General features: G+C 36.8%; 1 protein-coding gene and 1 long non-coding RNA gene across 9 annotated transcripts in view; one reads left to right on the forward strand and one right to left on the reverse strand.

The window, feature by feature from the left end:
* LOC125961101 (uncharacterized) overlaps positions 1-18,790 on the reverse strand; it is a 259,744-nt gene that overhangs the window by 173,049 nt on the left and 67,905 nt on the right. The window lies entirely within an intron of this gene.
* ADK (adenosine kinase) overlaps positions 1-18,790 on the forward strand; it is a 485,652-nt gene that overhangs the window by 51,192 nt on the left and 415,670 nt on the right. For 5 of the 8 annotated variants that reach the window (XM_033434179.2, XM_004273086.3, XM_033434178.2 and 2 more), the window contains one exon: positions 17,304-17,357. The exons of the other annotated variants lie outside the window; for them this stretch is intronic. In XM_033434179.2, coding sequence (XP_033290070.1) covers positions 17,304-17,357 — 54 coding nt within the window. The remainder of the gene's footprint in view (positions 1-17,303; positions 17,358-18,790) is intronic. 8 annotated transcript variants of the gene reach the window in all.

Genomic DNA, 18,790 nt, shown 5'->3' on the forward strand with positions numbered 1-18,790 from the left:
ATGTAAGTGAGCTGAGAAGTGGCTTCTCCATTCTCTGTTGAGCCCTGAGATGATTGCAGCTCTGGCTGACAGCTTGACTACAACCACGTGAGAGACCTTGAGCCAGAAAAACTCAGCTAAGCTACTCCTGGATTCCTGACCCTCAGAAACTGTATGGGATAAAGACTGTTGTTTTAACCTTCTAAGTTTTGGGTGAATTTGTTACATAGCCAAAGAACACTAATAAATAAAGCCAAAAAATTGTTTTTCAAACACACACACACACACACACACACACACACACACGCACGCATACCCCACATTCAAAACCTCATTGGCAGGTTGGTATATGTGGGTTTGAAACCACTAGGTGGCGTTTCAGGGGGCTCTGAGGAGCTCCGGTTCCTTATGTCTCAGCGCAGAAAGAATTCAGTGAGAGGCAAAGTGATAGATAAGAAGTGAGTTATTAGAGTAGGCCGCTTGTGAGGCTTACAAGTGGGCAGATGAGAAGGTGCTGCGCCCCAAGAACTTAGTGGGCTACAGTTTTATAATCAAAGGAAAAGTGGGAGGGGGAGAAGACCACCTTCTTCCTCATTCTTGAGTAGACATCACACTTCCATCATCAGTTCCTCCTCTGTGTCGGGCAGGGGAGTTTTCTTGTCCCTACGTGGTCAAACCGGGACTGTCATGGCACTATGGAAAAATTATTCCATGTCTCAGTACAATGAGGGTCTTTCACTTTGAAGTGTCACGTTTTTATAAATTATTGTTTTTTATGTGTACAGAGAGCATGTCCAAGCGGTCATTAACTTACTGAGCTCACTGGGCAGGATGTGGGTCTCATGCCACCATTGTTTTATTGTTTGGGGGCATGTCTCATACTTCTGTTGCATGGTTTTGTTGCTAAGCAAGCCAGCTTGGTTTTGTGGTTAAGCAAACCTGCTTTCTTGAGTGATCAATAACTTATAGGGGTGTCCCATACTTTTTTTTTTTAACTTACAATCCTCTGGTAGGATTAACTTATTTAATTACCTACTTCGTCCCTTTACTCTGTGCCTATCAGGTTGGGCTTGTTGACTGATGGGACTTTATTGTGGCTTGGTTATGCTAAAAACCTATTTTGGGGGGCTGGGGTGTGACCCTTAATGTTAGTATCTGAAAGTCTAAAGAGTCTGTTCAGTTTCTTTACAGAAAAGTCTTCCATTTTCCTTTCTGAAGGTTTAAGCTTGGCTGCTTTATTCTGAGTTGGCCAGGGAAAGGGGGCTAGAGATACCATAATTAAGTAGGCAGTTTCACCTGTCTCTCCCTATTCCCCCTGGTTTGCCTGTTGTTCCTTAGTTCTGAGATACTTCTCTTTGGTTTCTTGAGGGAATAAACCTCTAATTTATCTCTAATTTATTTTAGGAATTGTAAGTTGTGATGGTGAGATGGTAGTCCATTCCCTTACTTGTAGCTCCAGGCCTTATCTGTAACCTCTGAGATTTAGGGTTTCTGCAGGTGGACTAAGCTTGCTTATCATAAGTAGTCTCTTTCAATTGCAAATGAGATTTTAGTTTCTTTAGTGCTGCTGAGTTCCTCATCTGCTTTCCTTTTTCTGAAAATTTGTGGAAACCTTTTGACCATTAATGCTTAATTACATTAGTATTCTTTTTTTTTTTAACATTAGTATTCTTTTTGCTCCTGTAGGTGTTTGCCTTTTTTTGTGCCTTTATTATCATTTTAACAGTCTTGGAAGGAAGAGTAGATAATCTTTCTGCCATACATAAGTGGAAGTCCAAGGGGTGTGAGTGTGTGTATTTCACTATTATTATATGTACTATAGCAGGAAATGTATAACCATGGACTCATAGGATTTTTGAGACAAATTGGAATTTGGAGATAATTTAGTCTTCTTTATTCATTTTACAACAGCGGAAGAGGCTCAGCAAAGTTAGATGTTTTGCCCTTGATTACAGTTAGCATTGCAAGCCTGAGATGGAATCTGTATCTCCTGACCCTATTTGTTTCTTTTTCTACCATGCTACACTAATTACCTTTATTTTTTAAACAGATGATTAAATTATTAACAGTTTGAACCTATTGTACAAACTAAGAATTAATAACTACATGCCAGATTTTGGGGATTCAAAATGGGTAAGCCTGGTTTCTATGTCAGAGCAGTCTCTGGATAAATAAAAATGATTTTCTTACTTTCCTTTAGTTCATATCTTTTGTTGATTACTGGCTTCATCTTTTGTTTTAACTGTTTAACAATTTGTATATTTATGTGATGATCTTAACTTATGATTTGCCAAACAAGCAGTGTTTTGAATAAAAGAGAGGGTTTTTTCCCTTTAATTTACAATTTCCTTTGACTTTCTTGACTCACGTTACTCTCTTCTGCTTTCTAATTTCTTACTTGAGAGGAAGCTCAATATATATATTTTTTTGTACTAGGTTTACAATTTAGTATAAGCGTTGCATGCAGTGTTTATAAACATTGCTGGGGAGAGAGGCAATTAAGGAAAGTATCTTACTAAATCTTTTCTATATACGGTAAGCTCTTGGTGCAAAGGAACTGCACTATGCTTTTTTCTTACATGACCCTTGGCATGGTGCTGGATACATGTTAGGCACTTGGTGAATAGCGTTTGGCTGAAAAACATTTTTTTTTGAAAGGCTTTTTTTGAAGTGGAGTTTTAAGTGTTCAATGTTAAAAGTTAATGAGAGGGTTTCCCTGGTGGCGCAGTGGTTGAGAGTCCGCCTGCCGATGCAGGGGACACGGACGGGTTCGTGCCCCGGTCTGGGAAGTCAGCCATGGCCGCTGAGCCTGCGCGTCCGGAGCCTGTGCTCCGCAACGGGAGAGGCCACAACAGTGAGAGGCCCGCGTACCGCAAAAAAAAAAAAAAAAAAAGTTAATGAGAGAATTGATATTTTCTTCACATACATTTTTGTGAAGATATATTTTTCACATGCTATGTTTGTCAAGCTTTTCAGAGCAGTTTTTTGAAGAACAAGAACCATCATATTCTAATGGTCTTTGCACACTGGACTGGTATACAACAAAGGGTTGAATCTAAAGAAGGGCCATGGAGAATCCATCTGAAAAACTTTCAAGAGTAAGGAGAAAAAACAAGAGTATAATAATTTTTAACAATTATTATCTGACAATAAAGCATTATTCAACATGTATTAGGTACGTTTTTATATGGTATTAGTTTAGTCCTCATGACAACTTTATAAGGTAGTTATCCTCGTAAAGAATAACAGAGCTTAAGTCATTTGTTCATGACCAAAAAGTGTATCAGTCATTGTGCAGTAATTTGAAATACATGCTTGTTTTAATTGTAAAACCTGTATTCTTTATTTTCTACTATCTTACTATGGAAGTATTAATTTGAAAGTGAAAAACTCAATTATATATCCAGATTTTTTGAGTGTAAATTAAGTAGATACATAAAGGCTCATAAACTTAATGAAATTCTATTTTCCTTTTAGTATAGATATAGTGTAGATGAGAAAAATGTGTGTAGTTTGCTCCAAAAATTGTTAACATTTAGTTTTAATTAGTGCATCAGAGTAGATTAATAATTTCTTTGTGAGAGATTGAAAGACTCAACAATTCTCTTTTTGACTGAACTTTCAAAACAGTGCACTTCTTATGTTGGGAGGATGGTATGTTGTCTACAATTGACCTGTTTCCAGAATAAAGCAAGCATTGCCATGATTCAGAAATATCAACTAGATAATTATTTGATATTCAAAAATTAAATTTCTTCTAGAGTATCCTAGTCTTTATTTGAAGATTGTAAAGCTGGTTTTTCCCTTGAATAAGAAAAAATTAGGATCTGAGAAAAGCAGAATTAAGTTAGTTTGGGTGTATCCAATTTGCCAAAATATTACAACTGAAAATAAGTAGGACACGTGTGGTAGGAAGTAGGCTATTGAGAATAATCTTTTCCAGCATATTGAAGAGACACAGTGGGTGTGAGGGGAGGAGGAAATATGGAACATATAAATACTTCCAGATGAGTATTGGTGTAATTATGGGGAATAAAGGAAAGGAATGTATTAATAGGGATGGAAAACAAATATGTAAGACAGATTTGCCTTAATTTTTCCTGACACCATATAAATACCACAGAAGTAAGAGGAATGAGAGAATTAATGAAATGGTAATCGGGAAATAAAAGTCATCATTAGAAATAAAAATACTCAGTTTTAAGAAGGGAAGCTAGAGTAGTTCAGGAAATGTGTTTCTCTCACAGACATAAATCCTTAATAATATAATGATATGAACCTTAGGTAAATCTTGATTAATGTAAGCATACATGAAAGATACTACTTAATGTTTACTCCAAAAATACTCAAAGTAAAGTTGATCATAAATTTCAATGCTGATTATTCAATGCCAAAAATTTACAGATGAATTATTTGTATAAGTTAAGATGAATTACTTTGATAAATGATGTATATTAGGTGTGAAGGTGAAACAATATTTGGAGTGTCAAGTGAGACTCCTTATATACAGTTAAAAGCTATCATTGTTTTGTTTAAAACTAATTGTGAGATGCTCTGACACTTTTGTAGTTGTCTCTATATAGCTATTCTGCAGTATTTTCTTCTACAAGTTATAACATTATGCTTCGTGTATTTAGGTCCTTAATTGATCCTGAATTGATTTTTGTATATGACGTGAGGTAGGGATCCAGTTTTTTTTGTTTTTTGTTTTTTGCACCAAAATATTTTATTATTTTACAGATGTAAAGAGGAGAACTCTTTGATTCTATTTTTAAAATAAAGCAAATAATTGCTGGTCACAATAATCCTGAATACTCCTCAACTTACAACACCTTTTTGTTTGGGACTGAATAATAATGTTTCAAGATTCAGTAAAATTATTTGTCTTCATATAAACTAAACTTCTAATGTTGGTCATAACAGGAGTTTGCTACACTCAGAACATGTAGAAAAAAGAAGAGAGAATGAAAAAACATGTTACAAAATTTGTCTCTGTTAACATTTGCAGAGAAAAACGAGAACAGACAGAGATTTAGAGAGAGAGAGAGAGAGAGAGAGAAGGAGAGAGGAACCATAATATGAATTACCATCCTCCCACCATCAAAATCTTCAAGGTGATAGGCAAATAAAGACAAACTTAGGACCAGAACTCGCAACATGATAGACATGTATGTGTATTGGGATCCAGTTTTTAAAAAGGTTTTCCTTTTAGGGAATCAGCTATTATATTACTATATTGTGAATAGGCCAACTTCTACCCACTGATCTGCAATGACAATTTTTATTTATCTATAGTTTGGTCTCTGGCTTCTTAACTTTTTTTTTTTTTTCCCTTCTAGTCTGTCTGTCCTTGAACTAATATAGCCCTATTTTTATTTTGTTACTAAAGCTTTACACTAAGTCTTGATGTCTGATGGGCAAGTCCCTACACTTCGTTTTTATTCAGGAATTTTCTTAGCTGTTCTTGGCTCTTTTGTCCACAGATTTTAGAATAGCTTGTCAGGTTCTACAAAAATTGTTTCTGGGATTTTGTTTGGAATTACATTACCTTTATAGATGAATTTGGGAAAAATGAGATCTTTAACATATGAGTTTTTCTATCTATACATGTATTTCTCCATTTAGTTTATGTATTCTTTTATATATTTCAATAACACATAGGCTCTAAGTACATTAGATACAGGGTTGCAAAATGAATAGTTTTGATTTTTTTAGACTTACATATCTTATGGAGTGGTCATTGCTAAATTTGTTAGCTTCAAAAATTATAAAAATAAATGATTCTTGGAAAAAATTCAAACCATGTAGAAGAGATTAAAAGTAAAAATGAAATCTGGGGTAACTTACTGTCTCTGCAGCAGCAGTCCACTAGTACTTTCTGCAATGCTGGAAATGTTGTATATCTGTGTTTTCCAATATGGTAACCAGTAGTCACATTTAGCTTTGAATATTTGAAGTGTGGTTAGTGCAACTGATGTGTTTTTTTTTTTTGGGCTGTGCCGCAAGGCCTGTGGGATCTTAGTTCCCCAACCAGGTATCAAACCCGTGCCCCCTGCAGTGGAAGCACAGAGTCATAACCACTGGACCGCCAGGGAAGTCTGACCACTGATGTATTGAATTTTAAAATTTTATTTTATTTTAATTAATTTAAATTCAAATAGTAATGTGATTAGTGGTTATAGTATTAGACACTGTAGCTTAGGTCTTATTGCAAAATTTAGTTTTCTTCATAAGTGTACATTTTTGTTAGGTTTATTCTAGGTATTTTTAAAATATAGTTGTTGCTATTGTGAGTAGAATTTTTTTTCAACAACTTTTTAAGATTGTTCGTGGTATTTGGAAAGGCTACTGAATTTTGAATATTTCCTTTAGCTTAGTTACCTTTGCCCTTCTTTAAAAGAAAGATGATCTTCGGCTATTTTGATTTTTGTTTAATGAATTCCAGATTCTTAGAATTTGAAATAAACTGGTATTGAAATTTGAATTTGAAATAAACTCTGAATCTTTATATTATTTCATATTAAGTAATTGGTTTTGAGTTGTTCTGGAGCTTCTTCAAATAAGACCTAAATTATGGACGCTAAATGAACATAGACTCATTTATAAAGATTTCATTTTGCCCCAGATATTGTAAGACGGTATTCCTCGTGGCTTCTCTGATTTTCAGACCTGATTTTTTTTTTTAAACAACCTTGGTCTGTCTGTCTTTTTTCTTTTTTAATATTTATTTATTTATTTGGCTGCACTGGGTCATTAGTTGCGGCATATGGGATCTTTAGTGGAGACATGTGGGATCTAGTTCCCAAACCAGGGATCGAACGCAGGCCCTCTGCATTGGGAGCACAGAGTCTTAGCCACTGGACCACCAGGGAAGTACCTCCAGACCTGACTTTTGAGGAAATATTGAGGAAAATGGTATTCTTAAGGCTTACCTAAGCATGGATTCGTTTTTAACAGTTCATTTGAGCTCAGTATACATTTTTTGGAGCACCTGCTTTGTGTTCAGCATTTTGCCAAATACTGGGACTACAGTGTTAAATAAGTTTCTTGCCTTTAAGCAGCTAGTAGTGTAATTGAGGAGACAAATGTAGAAAGAAATTGATTCATATACTGTGGCATTATAGAATACAGGTAAGATTGTGCTCTGGAGTGACTTGTAGTTGTGTGACTTTGGTTATATTTCTTAATCTGTGGAAGCTCAGTTTCCTTGTGAATAAAATAGGAATATTATAGTAGGAATATTAAAATAGGAGTATTATAATGTGAGGATTGAATGAGATAATTTATGTATTTGCCATGTGCTAGCTAATATTATTGGCTACTAGACAGCTTGGAATGTCTCACATCTCTGTTACAGACAGTGGAGACAACTTGAGGGGGGTTAATAAGCAGGCGGATGACATGGTCAGATTCACGTTTAGAATGCTGTAAATCACTGTGTCTGCAGTAGGTCAGAGAATTTGAGGAGATAAATTAGAGGAGGCTGTAGTGATAGACGTGTTGAGAGATGGTGACCTAATCATTACAGTTAGGAGAGAATGGTCGGGAGAAAGTTCAATAATACTTCAGTGTTATAAAGGTAAGACTTGATGATTGATTTAATGAAAAGGGCAAAGGAGTCAGGGATGACATTCCAATGTTTAGTTTTGGTAAATGACTAGATGTTGTTATTTATAACTGAGTTAGGGAGTATGGGAGGGGGAGGACATGTTAGAGGGGATGGAGAGATTGAGTTGTTTTGTTCATGCATGAGATGAATGTGTGATATCTAGGTGGGCATATTTAGGAGAGAGTTTGATTTATGTTTCTGGTGGGTAGAGGATTCATGGTGGGAGAGACATGTAATAAACATTATATTTAATTGTAATTTGACATAATGCCATTCAATAAATGTTAGCTATTTTTACCATTATCATCATCATCATTATCACCACCACTGCTGCCACCATTATTAAATAGGTAGTGTTTAAAGCAACCAATAGATAAGCCTTTCTAGAGGAAGGGCATAAAGTAAAAGGAGTAGTGGGGTGGAAGATAGGACATGTAATGGATGGGTAGATGAAGAAGTATGGTAGGAGATGGAGAAGAAATGGTGAGCTTGTAGCAGGAGAACTAAGATAAGGTCTCACAAAGAATAGTGACTTTGTATGACAGAGTGGTTAATAATATCAGATGTAACAGATTGGTAACATAAAGCCTACAGGAGTCCACTGGACTTGACAATAGGATGTCAGTGGTGACCTCAGCTAAGTAAATCACAGTGGAGTGACATGTAGGGACAGAATCCAGACTAAAATATACTTAGAAATATATAGGAAGTGTGATACAACGTGGGCTAGTTTTGTTCATGTGGCCCAAGAGCCAAGTGGTGACATCTTACAAGTACCAAATTTAAAAAATTTCCTTTAATGAAAATATGTGGCTGGTTGTTATGAATAATTATCAATGATTTTTTTAAAATACAGAGAGTATAGTTCTATGTGTTTAGGTTTAAATCTAGCTTAATTATTATTTCCTCCAGCTTTCTCTAATTGAGTTTTAATCCTCATCTAGTTGTTTTTTTTTTTTTTTTTGCGGTACGCGGTCCTCTCACTGTTGTGATCTCTCCCGTTGCGGAGCACAGGCTCCAGACGCGCAGGCTCAGCGGCCATGGCTCACGGGCCTAGCCACTCCGCGGCATGTGGGATCTTCCCGGACTGGGGCACGAACCCATGTCCCCCGCATCGGCAGGCGGACTCTCAACCACTGCGCCACCAGGGAAGCCCCCTCATCTAGTTTTTTAATGAGAATTTAAAATATTATTTTCATAAACCTTGTAACTTATTGCTGTTATTTGCATTCAAACCCCATGGTTTACTCTCTTAAAAAAATTAATTAATTAGTTAATTAATTTTTGGCTGCCTTGGGTCTTTGTTGCTGCCCGAGGGCGTTCTTTAGTTGCGGTGAGCGGGGTTTACTCTTCATTGCGCGGGCTTCTCATTGCGGTGGCGTCTCTTGTCGCGGAGCATGGGCTCTAGGTGCACAGGCTTCAGTAATTGTGGCTCGCAGGCTCTAGAGCACAGGCTCAGTAGTTGTGGCACACTGGCCTAGTTGCTCCGCGGCATGTGGGATCTTCCCAGACCAGGGCTTGAACCCACGTCCCCTGCATTGGCAGGCGGATTCTTAACCAGTGTGCCATGAGGGAAGCCCACCATGGTTTACTCTTAATCTGTTTCTTTATAAGCCTCTTAAATTTCAGCTTTAGTGAAAGCTGAAAGATTAGTGGATTAACACTTTTGATCTCCTTTTTCTTCCTTTCTGTTTTTTTTGTATTTTTTTAAATTGAAGTATAGTTGATTTATAATGTTGTGTTAATTACTGTTGTACAGTAAAGTGATTCAGTTATACATATATATACCTTCCTTTTTTAATATTCTTTTCCATTATGGTTTATCGCAGGATATTGAATATAGTTCTCTGTGCTTTCTAATATGTTTTTTTTTTTTTTTTAATTTGCTTTTTTTTTGGCTGCATCGCGCATCTTGCAGGATCTTAGTTCCCTGACCACGGATTGAACCTGGCCCCCGGGCAGTGAAAGCACAGAGTCCTAACCACTGGACTGCCAGGGAATTCCCTCTAATATGTTTTTATAAAAAAATATTTATTTATTTTGGCTGCACTGGGTCTTAGTTGCACCATGCGGGATCTTCGTTGCGGCATGTGGGATCTTTAGTTGTGGCATGTGAACTTCTTAGTTGCACCATGCAACCTCTTAGTTGTAGCATGCATGCAGGATCTAGTTCAGGAATCAGACCAGGGCCCCTGCATTGGGAGTGTGGAGTCTTACCCACTGGACCACCAGGGAAGTCCCTCTAATATGTTTGAATCAACTTTTATTTTACAATTGCAAGAGCCATTTAAACATGTTACGTTGTTTAAAATCTCACTATATCCACACTATCTGTATGATTGATTCTGTCAACTTTATAAAACTTAACAGGAACCATTAGGGTTCTTTGGTTTATATGGTAATATTTGTAGATTTCTAGAATTTTACTCATTTAATTCTCACAGGGCAATCTTAGTTGCAAGTATTTATGGAATATTTTATTATCATCCTGCTATATAGCAAGTCTTAGCTTGACATTACTATCTGTGACATTGGTAGGGCATTTCGTTTATGACTGGGCTGTTCTGGACTTCACAGTCTCTTCAAGGACCTTTCTGAGCCTGAAATTCTAAGTTATGCTAATCTTCAGGGAAAGAACACATCTGAATAAATAGTGTCTGTTTCAGTTTCTTACAAAAGGCCCAAACTTTGTTTTATTACTGTTAGTTGTACACTACTGTTGTTCTGGCGTATCTCAATAGTTATCTATAATGTATTAATACATTTTATTTATGTGTTCTGATACTTAATTATAAACCTAAATAATAATACCATTTTCCCATTGCCCATGGTAGGAATGCCATTATTGGATTTTATTCTTTCTTTGCTTCAAGAGTGTCTTCCTTAAATAGCTCAGACAGGATTGAGGGAAGTATTTCTCCTCCTTCTCCTCTCCCCTCCTCCTGTGTCCCTTCTACCCCTCCCTCTCCCTCCCTTCCCACTTCCCTTCTTCCTACTTACTTGTCACCTGTTGCTGTCAATATTTATATAATAAAGTATTTAAATTAAATTTATTTAAATTTTTTTGTACAAGAAAAGTTTTCATGTAATCTTTGGAGGCTTACAAGTTCATTGGTTGAAAAGTTTAAGTGGAAACTGTATCCGGATGAGTATCATAACCACATTCTAAAGTGTTGTATGTAATTGTTTTTAATATAGTTTTTCTAATTTCAAAATAATATCCTTATTATGTACATTTTAAAAACACAAAGAAAAAAATAAAAATCATATGCAATGATATATAATATTTTGATATATATGTTTCCAATTCTTTTTGGGAGTATATTGCAAGCTTTTTCTTTTTTTTTAAAAAAAAGTATTCATTCATTCATTTATTCATTCATTCTGGCCGCGCTGGGTCTTAGTTGTGGCATGCGGGATTTTTTTTTTTATAAATTTGTTTATTTTATTTACTTATTTTTGGCTGCGTTGGGTCTTCGTTGCTGCTCATGGGCTTTCTCTAGTTTCAGTGAGTGGAGGCTACTCTTCATCGGTGCGCGGGCTTCTCATTGCAGTGGCTTCTCTTGCTGCGGAGCACGGGCTCTAGGCTGCGGGCTTCAGTAGCTGTGGCACGCAGGCTCAGTAGTTGTGACGCACAGGCTTAGTTGCTCTGTGGCATGTGGGATCTTCCCGGACCAGGAATTGAGCCCGTGTCCCCTGCATTGGCAGGTGGATTCTTAACCACTGTGCCACCAGGGAAGTTCCAGGATTTTTTTTTTTTTTCATTTGTGGCATGCGGACTTCTTACTTGCGGCATGCAAACTCTTAGTTGCAGCATGTGTGCAGGATCTAGTTTCCCGACCAGGGATCAAACCTGGGCCCCCTGCCCTGGGAGCATGGAGACTTACCCACTGGACCACTAGGGAAATCCCTCTCCTTTTTTTTAAAAAAAACAATATTGAACCATTTCCCCATGGTTGAACTGTAATTTACTGATGCAGTTGGGTACGTTTTGGATGGTGTAATAGTTTACAGTTTTACTTTTCCATAAATTATGCTCTAGTTGACATCCTTGTATACAACTGTCTGATGTTTCCTTAATGGAAATTTGTAGTTGTGCAGTTGTTTCAAAACAAGTGAAATACTTTAACAACTCCCCCCCCCCCCCCCCCCCCCCCCGCACCAATCTACTTTTGAGCTAATTTAATTATTCATTTGGTAGAGGTGGAGGCATTCCAAGAAAGGGGGGAGGGGTGAGCCTTTATATCTGTTAAATAATGTGCTGGGCCCTTTTCAAGTATTATCTTTTTTTTTGTTTTTTAAAAATTTGTTTATTTTATTTATCTTTGGCTGTGTTGGGTCTTTTTGCCCGGGGACTTTCTCTAGTTGTGGCGAGTGGGGGCTACTCTTCCTTGCGGTGCGTGGGCTTCTCATTGGAGTGGCTTCTCTTGTTGCGGAGCACAGGCTCTAGGGGTGCAGGCTTCAGTAGTTGTGGCACACGGGCTCATTAGTTGTGGCACATGGGCTTAGTTGCTCCACGGCATGTGGGATCTTCCCAGACCAGGGATCGAACCCGTGTCCCCTGCATTGGCAGGCAGATTCTTAACCACTGCACCGCCACCAGGGAAGCCCCCTGACGTATTATCTTTTTTGATCCACATAGCAACCCTGTCACATAGGTAGTTTTATCCTCTTTAGAGAAATTAAATGGCTTGTCTACTTAATGGCAGAATCAGGACAATGACACAGGTCTTTGACTTTCAATCTAATGTAGTTTCATTGACTCAGAGGCTCTCTTTGTGGAGACTAGAGGCAGGGTAAAGAGGGCCCTTCCCTGTGCTCTCTCCTGCTTCCTCATTTCCTGCTGATTGGTGTGTATTTCTTTTCCTTCTGGTAAATTCAGGTAGAAAAAAGGTTGAGAACTACCACTATACCATTTTGCTGTCTCTGGCTTTTTTAGGGACTATGTTCATGTTTGAATCAAGAAATGGGTATAAAAGCAGAACATCGGTTTAATCATGTTTTTAGGAAACAAAACCCAACTAAAAAATAGTCTGTGCTTTGTATTATTCTGGAAAAGACGTAGTAGAAAGTTGAAGTATAGCGCTCTACTTTCTACTTCCTACTAAGTTGAATTTTCCTTTTGACGTTTATTAATTTAAAACTGAATACTCAGAGAATAAGTTAAATGTAATAGATTCAAAAGGCTGTGTATCTTTTTTTTCTGCCAACAGCACTTAGGTTGGCAGAACAGCATACATTAAATGAAAATAAGAACTACATATAATTATAGCCCCACATTTAAACAGACATTTAACAAACAAACATTAACATTAAATGTTTCAGTGAGAAATAGCTCCATTTCATTAGTAAGAATTATGGACCTGATGGTGTATTTACTTTTACATTTATAATTCTAATTTATATCTTGCCTACTTCCGAAATAAATTTGAGGCAGTCCTTTTAGTATATAACTGTGTCCTCAAACCTAGCAGTCTGGCTGATTCTGGGTAGTATATGTATAGGTCAGGTTCTTCAGAAGAAGGGTGCAAGAGTCAAGGAGGAGATAAGCAAGATAAAATTGATAAAAAGCAGCAAAGATGAAGAAATGTAAAGGTTATTGAGATCTGATGGAAAATTCCCTGGTTTGGGGCAGGGGAAAATCAGATCAGAGACAGAAATACTATGGGAAGACTGAACCTTTTGAAGTTTGGGGTTAGAGAACTAATTTGCCTGGAGGATAGTGCAAAATGGATTCTTGCAGATTTATTGTTGAGGACCTGAAGATGTACTCTGTGAATCTGGCGAGTAGAATTTCCCTTTGGGTGATTTGAGAACAATTAGGCTATCCTAGTCTGCTTCTTGCCTATACTATGGATCTTTTTTACGGGCCACCTTCACTATTGCCTTCAAATTCTTGTCCTCAGACTTTAAAAGGGAAGGTTGTTCATGGGGAAGGAGCAAAGAAGAGATGAAATAGGAGAGGAAGAGAAAGTTGGGCAACAGATAAAAGCTGTCCGTTTTTTGACTCTCTTATGAAGGAGACTTATTACTACCTCTTTTCTTTATTATAATAAACATTATACATTATACTTAACTTTATTGTAATACTTATCACACTATGAGCAGTTACTTTTATTCTGATTTGTCTACTGAATTGTGAGGTCCTTAAGGGCAAGAAATGTTTGTTCTTTCTCTTTTACTAACCAGCTAGAGAAAGAAGGAAAGTAACATTGAGTTCCTATTTTATATGTACCAAGCACTTTGCCAAGACATAGATATCATCAAATCCACGGGTTGAAACTTTTTAGCTTCCATAAAAATTTTTTTTTTTTTTTTTTTTTTTGCGGTACGCGGGCCTCTCACTGTTGTGGCCTCTCCCATTGCGGAACACAGGCTCCAGACGTGCAGGCTCAGCGGCCATGGCTCACGGGCGCAGCCGCTCCGCGGCATGTGGGATCTTCCCAGACCGGGGCACGAACCCATGTCGCCTGCATCGTCAGGCGGACTCTCAACCACTGCGCCACCAGGGAAGCCCCATAAAAATGTTTTGATGAACAAGTACTTCCTCACTCATTAAGTTAATATTTATGATTTTTATATTGTAATGTTAAATAAAACTGATAAATCACTCTTAGTGCATGCTAAATACTATTGTGGTTTGATACCTACCATGATTCATTTATAAAAAGACACAAACAGGCTCTTTTTAAACATTTAAAAAATTTATATTCCTTTCTCTGTTTAAATTCGTATCTCTATCACACTTTTCCCCACCAGATTTTATCCTTATGTGGTGTATTTTTATGCATGGATTATGTTTTGCATGTACTATACTATGCATACATTATGAAGGCAATATATTTTTATGCATGAAAGCCTTTCATGCATATTGATCACCCTATTGTATGTCTCTGCAACATATATATATGTGAAGTCAAGTTTAAAAGAAATTTCCTAGATTTTAAATTGTAATTAGCATATAGTTAGTAAAACAACATAAATGTATTAAAATGTTAAATCATTATTAAACAAGAAAATAAGTTATTGGAAATGCATGTTTGAATGAGATGGGTGAAGCTGATCTTCAATGTTTTTCAATTAATTCAACCTTTTGTAGATAAATAATACTCAATGCTGCAGTAAGACAATGGTCAGCATCAATTTTATTTCCCCCTTTTTTCTTCAAGAGGTGTAAATCCTGAGCAATTTGTTTACATAATTAATTGAATGGTAATGCACAGTTTTGTTTCAGTAGTTGTCACCCAGTTATTTGAACTCTTCTGTCATCAAATGATTTATCATCAAAATTATTTTTGTTTATCTGTCAGCTGGTAATTTGATTAAGTCCTTCTTCAGTTTCGTTGAAAGCAAAGACTAGAAACCACCTGACTTGCCAGGATCATTAGAGTCATTAGAGACATGCAGTTCTGGGATGTATACCAAAAAAGGCTTTATTAAGTCTTCTTAATATAATTATATTAGGTAGTAATTATATCTATTAGCGTTTTACTTATAGGCATTGTTCAGGAGCTATTGAGAAAAGCTAAATATTGTTAACTTCAGTATACCTATGTCAAAAGGATATTTTTTTGATAAGATGTTTTTACCAGATGACTTAAAGATGTTTTTTTTTTTTTTTGCCTTAAACATGTTTTAACCAAAGCCATTTATTCAGTTTAAAGCCATTGTCTGCCTTGGAACCTTGCTGGCAAAACTGTTCTTTCATTGTCAAAACAATCAGATTGACTTTCATGATCTAAGAAGTCTGACTTTATTTTTCAGTTCAAATAAATGATTTGATTTGTGTTCCTGTGACAGCCATGTTTGATATTTAATCCTTGGTAGATAAATGGAAGGCAAGGAGACTTGTTTTAAAAGTGTGTTGCTTGGGACTTCCCTGGTGGCGCAGTGGTTGAGAGTCCCCCTGCCGATGCAGGGGACATGGGTTCGTGCCCCGGTCCGGGAAGATCCCACATGCTTCAGAGCAGCTGGGCCCGTGAGCCATGGCCACTGAGCCTGTGCGTCCGGAGCCTGTGCTCCGCAACGGGAGAGGCCACAACAGTGAGAGGCCCAAGTACCGCAAAAAAAAAAAAAAGTGTGTTGCTTGGAAGAACTGTCTTTCTTGTTCTTTTTAGAAACTCTCTGAGCTTTGCTTCACAGAACTCTCCCTGAAAGGTAATGTAATCTTTGATGATGAACATAGGCTAGAAATGATGAACTTTTAAAATGAAAATTGTAACCAACTTCTGCCCCATTCTATAATATACCTGAAAATAGAACATCCTATCACAATTACTCATTTTTAATTTCTATCTTCATTCTTTACAGTAATTATAGAACAGGAAGCCCTGTAGTCAGTTTGTAGTAATTTAAGTTAAAGAAGGCTTTGCAGACAAAATATTATGAATCATTCCTTGTTTAATACTTCAGAGATTTTTATATCTAGGCAATGCAGTTTGGTTTCATTCAGGATGGACAAGAGGTATGCCATTCTTTTTATAAAGTGAGTAAAGACTTGTGGAAGGGGAGTCAAGTGAGGAGAATTTGGATGACCTCTCCGTTTAGACCTCTGATCCATTGTCAGGCAGATTAGTTTTAGGAAAGGAATGAATACAAGTGGAAATTGAAGACCTGTCCATTGTTGTTTATCTATTTCAGTGTACTCCTCAGAGAGTCTGTTTACCTTCAGTAGTATAAATATATGATATTGGAAGATCCCTGTTCTAATATTTATGGTAGCCTCTATTTTATAGCCAGGGAAACTTAGACTTAAAGAGGTGAAAGAATTGGCTGTGGTCATTAAGCTAGTAAATGGTTTAGTCAAGAACTCCAAAACTTACTTTTCCTCATATGTCTCACTACCTAGTACATAGTTTGGTACACATAGATGTTTGCTATGTATTTAATAAAAGAATAACTTCATATTGTTTTGTGAACTATTAAATACTTAACATTTTAGTAGTCTCTTGAATTTTGAACTGCTGCGTGAAAGTAACAGATGATTCACTGCAGAAGAATATTGAAGATAACTCACATTTTTTTTTTTTTTTTTTTGCATTACGCGGGCCTCTCACTGTTGTGGCCTCTCCCGTTGCGGAGCACAGGCTCCGGACGCGCAGGCTCAGCGGCCATGGCTCACGGGCCCAGCCGCTCCGTGGCATGTGGGATCTTCCCGGACCGGGGCACGAACCTGTGTCCCCTGCATCGGCAGGCAGACTCTCAACCACTGTGCCACCAGGGAAGCCCGATAACTCATATTTTTAAAGCATGATCAAGTTCATCTCCCTTTAGTTCTTGAGGTGGTGTCTGTGGAAGTGACTAATAGACCATCAAAGAACTTAGGCACTTTGGGGGACTTCCCTGGTGGTGCAGTGGGTATCCGTGTTCCCAATGCAGGGGGCCTGGGTTCGATCCTTAGTCAGGGAACTAGATCCCACATGCATGCTGCAACTAAGAAGTCTGCATGCTGCAACTAAAAGATACTGCATGCTGCAATGAAGGTCCCACGTGCCTCAACTAAGACCCGGTGCATCCTAAATAAATAAATAAATACTAAAAAAAAAAGAACTTAGGCAGTTTTAAATGTTTTATCAATTAAGATAGAGACCTGTTAACAGTGTAGTAGTGTTTATTTGATAGGGGTCAACTGGCTGTATGTTGATATCACAGTCAGATGTCCATGAGGCAAACGTATGTTTATATGACCAGTATATTTTTGTTTCTGTGTTAACAGGTATTCTCTTAAACTGAATGACCAAATCTTGGCTGAAGAGAAACACAAGGAACTGTAAGTGCATTAAACCCTAGGTTGTACATAATTTACTCTGTCTATGGAGTAGATACATGTAAACAATCTGATTTTTAAAACTCTGTGTGGTATAAAATATAAAGATGTAATCAATATTATGACCTTAATCCTAATAGGATTAGGATAATTTATACTACATAAGGTTAACACAGGAAATAATTGTTCCTATGCACACATTAGAATATGGAGTATTGTATCCCATCCTCTAGACTAAGGGCATATTCGGAAATAGGTCGTTTCATCTTCTTTCCCCAGATAAAATGTTAAATTGTCATTGTTAATTTTGGCTCTTGCTCAGTTGACTTCCACCCTTTGCTTAAGGTGGAGAAATATGATTTTGTTCGTTGTCTTATGAAAAAGTAAATGCCTAACTCTGTTTAGCACAAGGTAAAGCACTTTAAATATAAATAAAATTTTGTTCCTTTAAAAAATTTTAATGTTTGTAGGATCCTATCTTTCGGGTAGGTTAGCTGTATACATGATTCTGGGATATCTCTGTTGCTATTTTTCTGCCCTGTGGTAGTATCTAAAAAGATTACTACCTCACAGGAACTGTGAGGTTTTTAGTTAAAAATTACAGACTTGGGAGTTTTAAAAATTCATCTCAGGGACTTCCCTGGCGGTCCATTGGTTAAGACTTCGCCTTCCAACGCAGGGGGTGTGGGTTCGACCTTGGTCAGGGAGCTAAGATCCCACTTGCCTCAGGGCTAAAAAACGAAAACATAAAAAACAAAAGCAGTATTGTAACAAATTCATTAAGGACTTAAAAAATAATGGTCCACGTCAAAAAAAAAATCTTAAAAAAAAAATTTCATCTCTTTTCAATATCATAGGTTTGTCCAAAGAGGGAAGCTAAAATAAAGTATATGCTTCTGTTTTCTAGTAGGCTACTTTTTTTCTCCATTGTGCAGTAAGAAAGTTCTGATAATTGTAATTATTATTGAAACACCTAATGTCAAATAATAATGTAGAATTAAGTTTGAGGAATTTGAGGCTAACTACGTCTACAGGTTGGACCTCACTTATTATTATTATTTTTTAATTGAAGTATAGTTGATTTACAGTGTTGTACGGACTGCGCTTATTATTGATGATAGTCAACGTTCTATCTATCCTTTTTATAAATACATGGGTGAATTTTACAAACTTCCTTGGGAGTTTCCTTAATGTTTGACACTCTCTTATGTTAAAGATATTTTAATATCTAACTCAAGTCCCTCATGGTTTAGTTTAAATGTAATCTTCATTTGTACTCAAGTTATGGAGAATAACTTTTTCTGTAGATTGAGTGCTTCAAGACTATTATTTTCTTCTCAAGGTTAAGTAATGATTTTTCTGAGTACTTTTTAAGGTTCTATTTACAAACACTGTCCTGAATCTTTCCAAATTATTTTCTTTCTTCTGTCTTATAG

The sequence above is a fragment of the Orcinus orca genome, chromosome 14, assembly GCF_937001465.1.
Source record: "Orcinus orca chromosome 14, mOrcOrc1.1, whole genome shotgun sequence".
NCBI lineage: Eukaryota > Metazoa > Chordata > Mammalia > Artiodactyla > Delphinidae > Orcinus > Orcinus orca.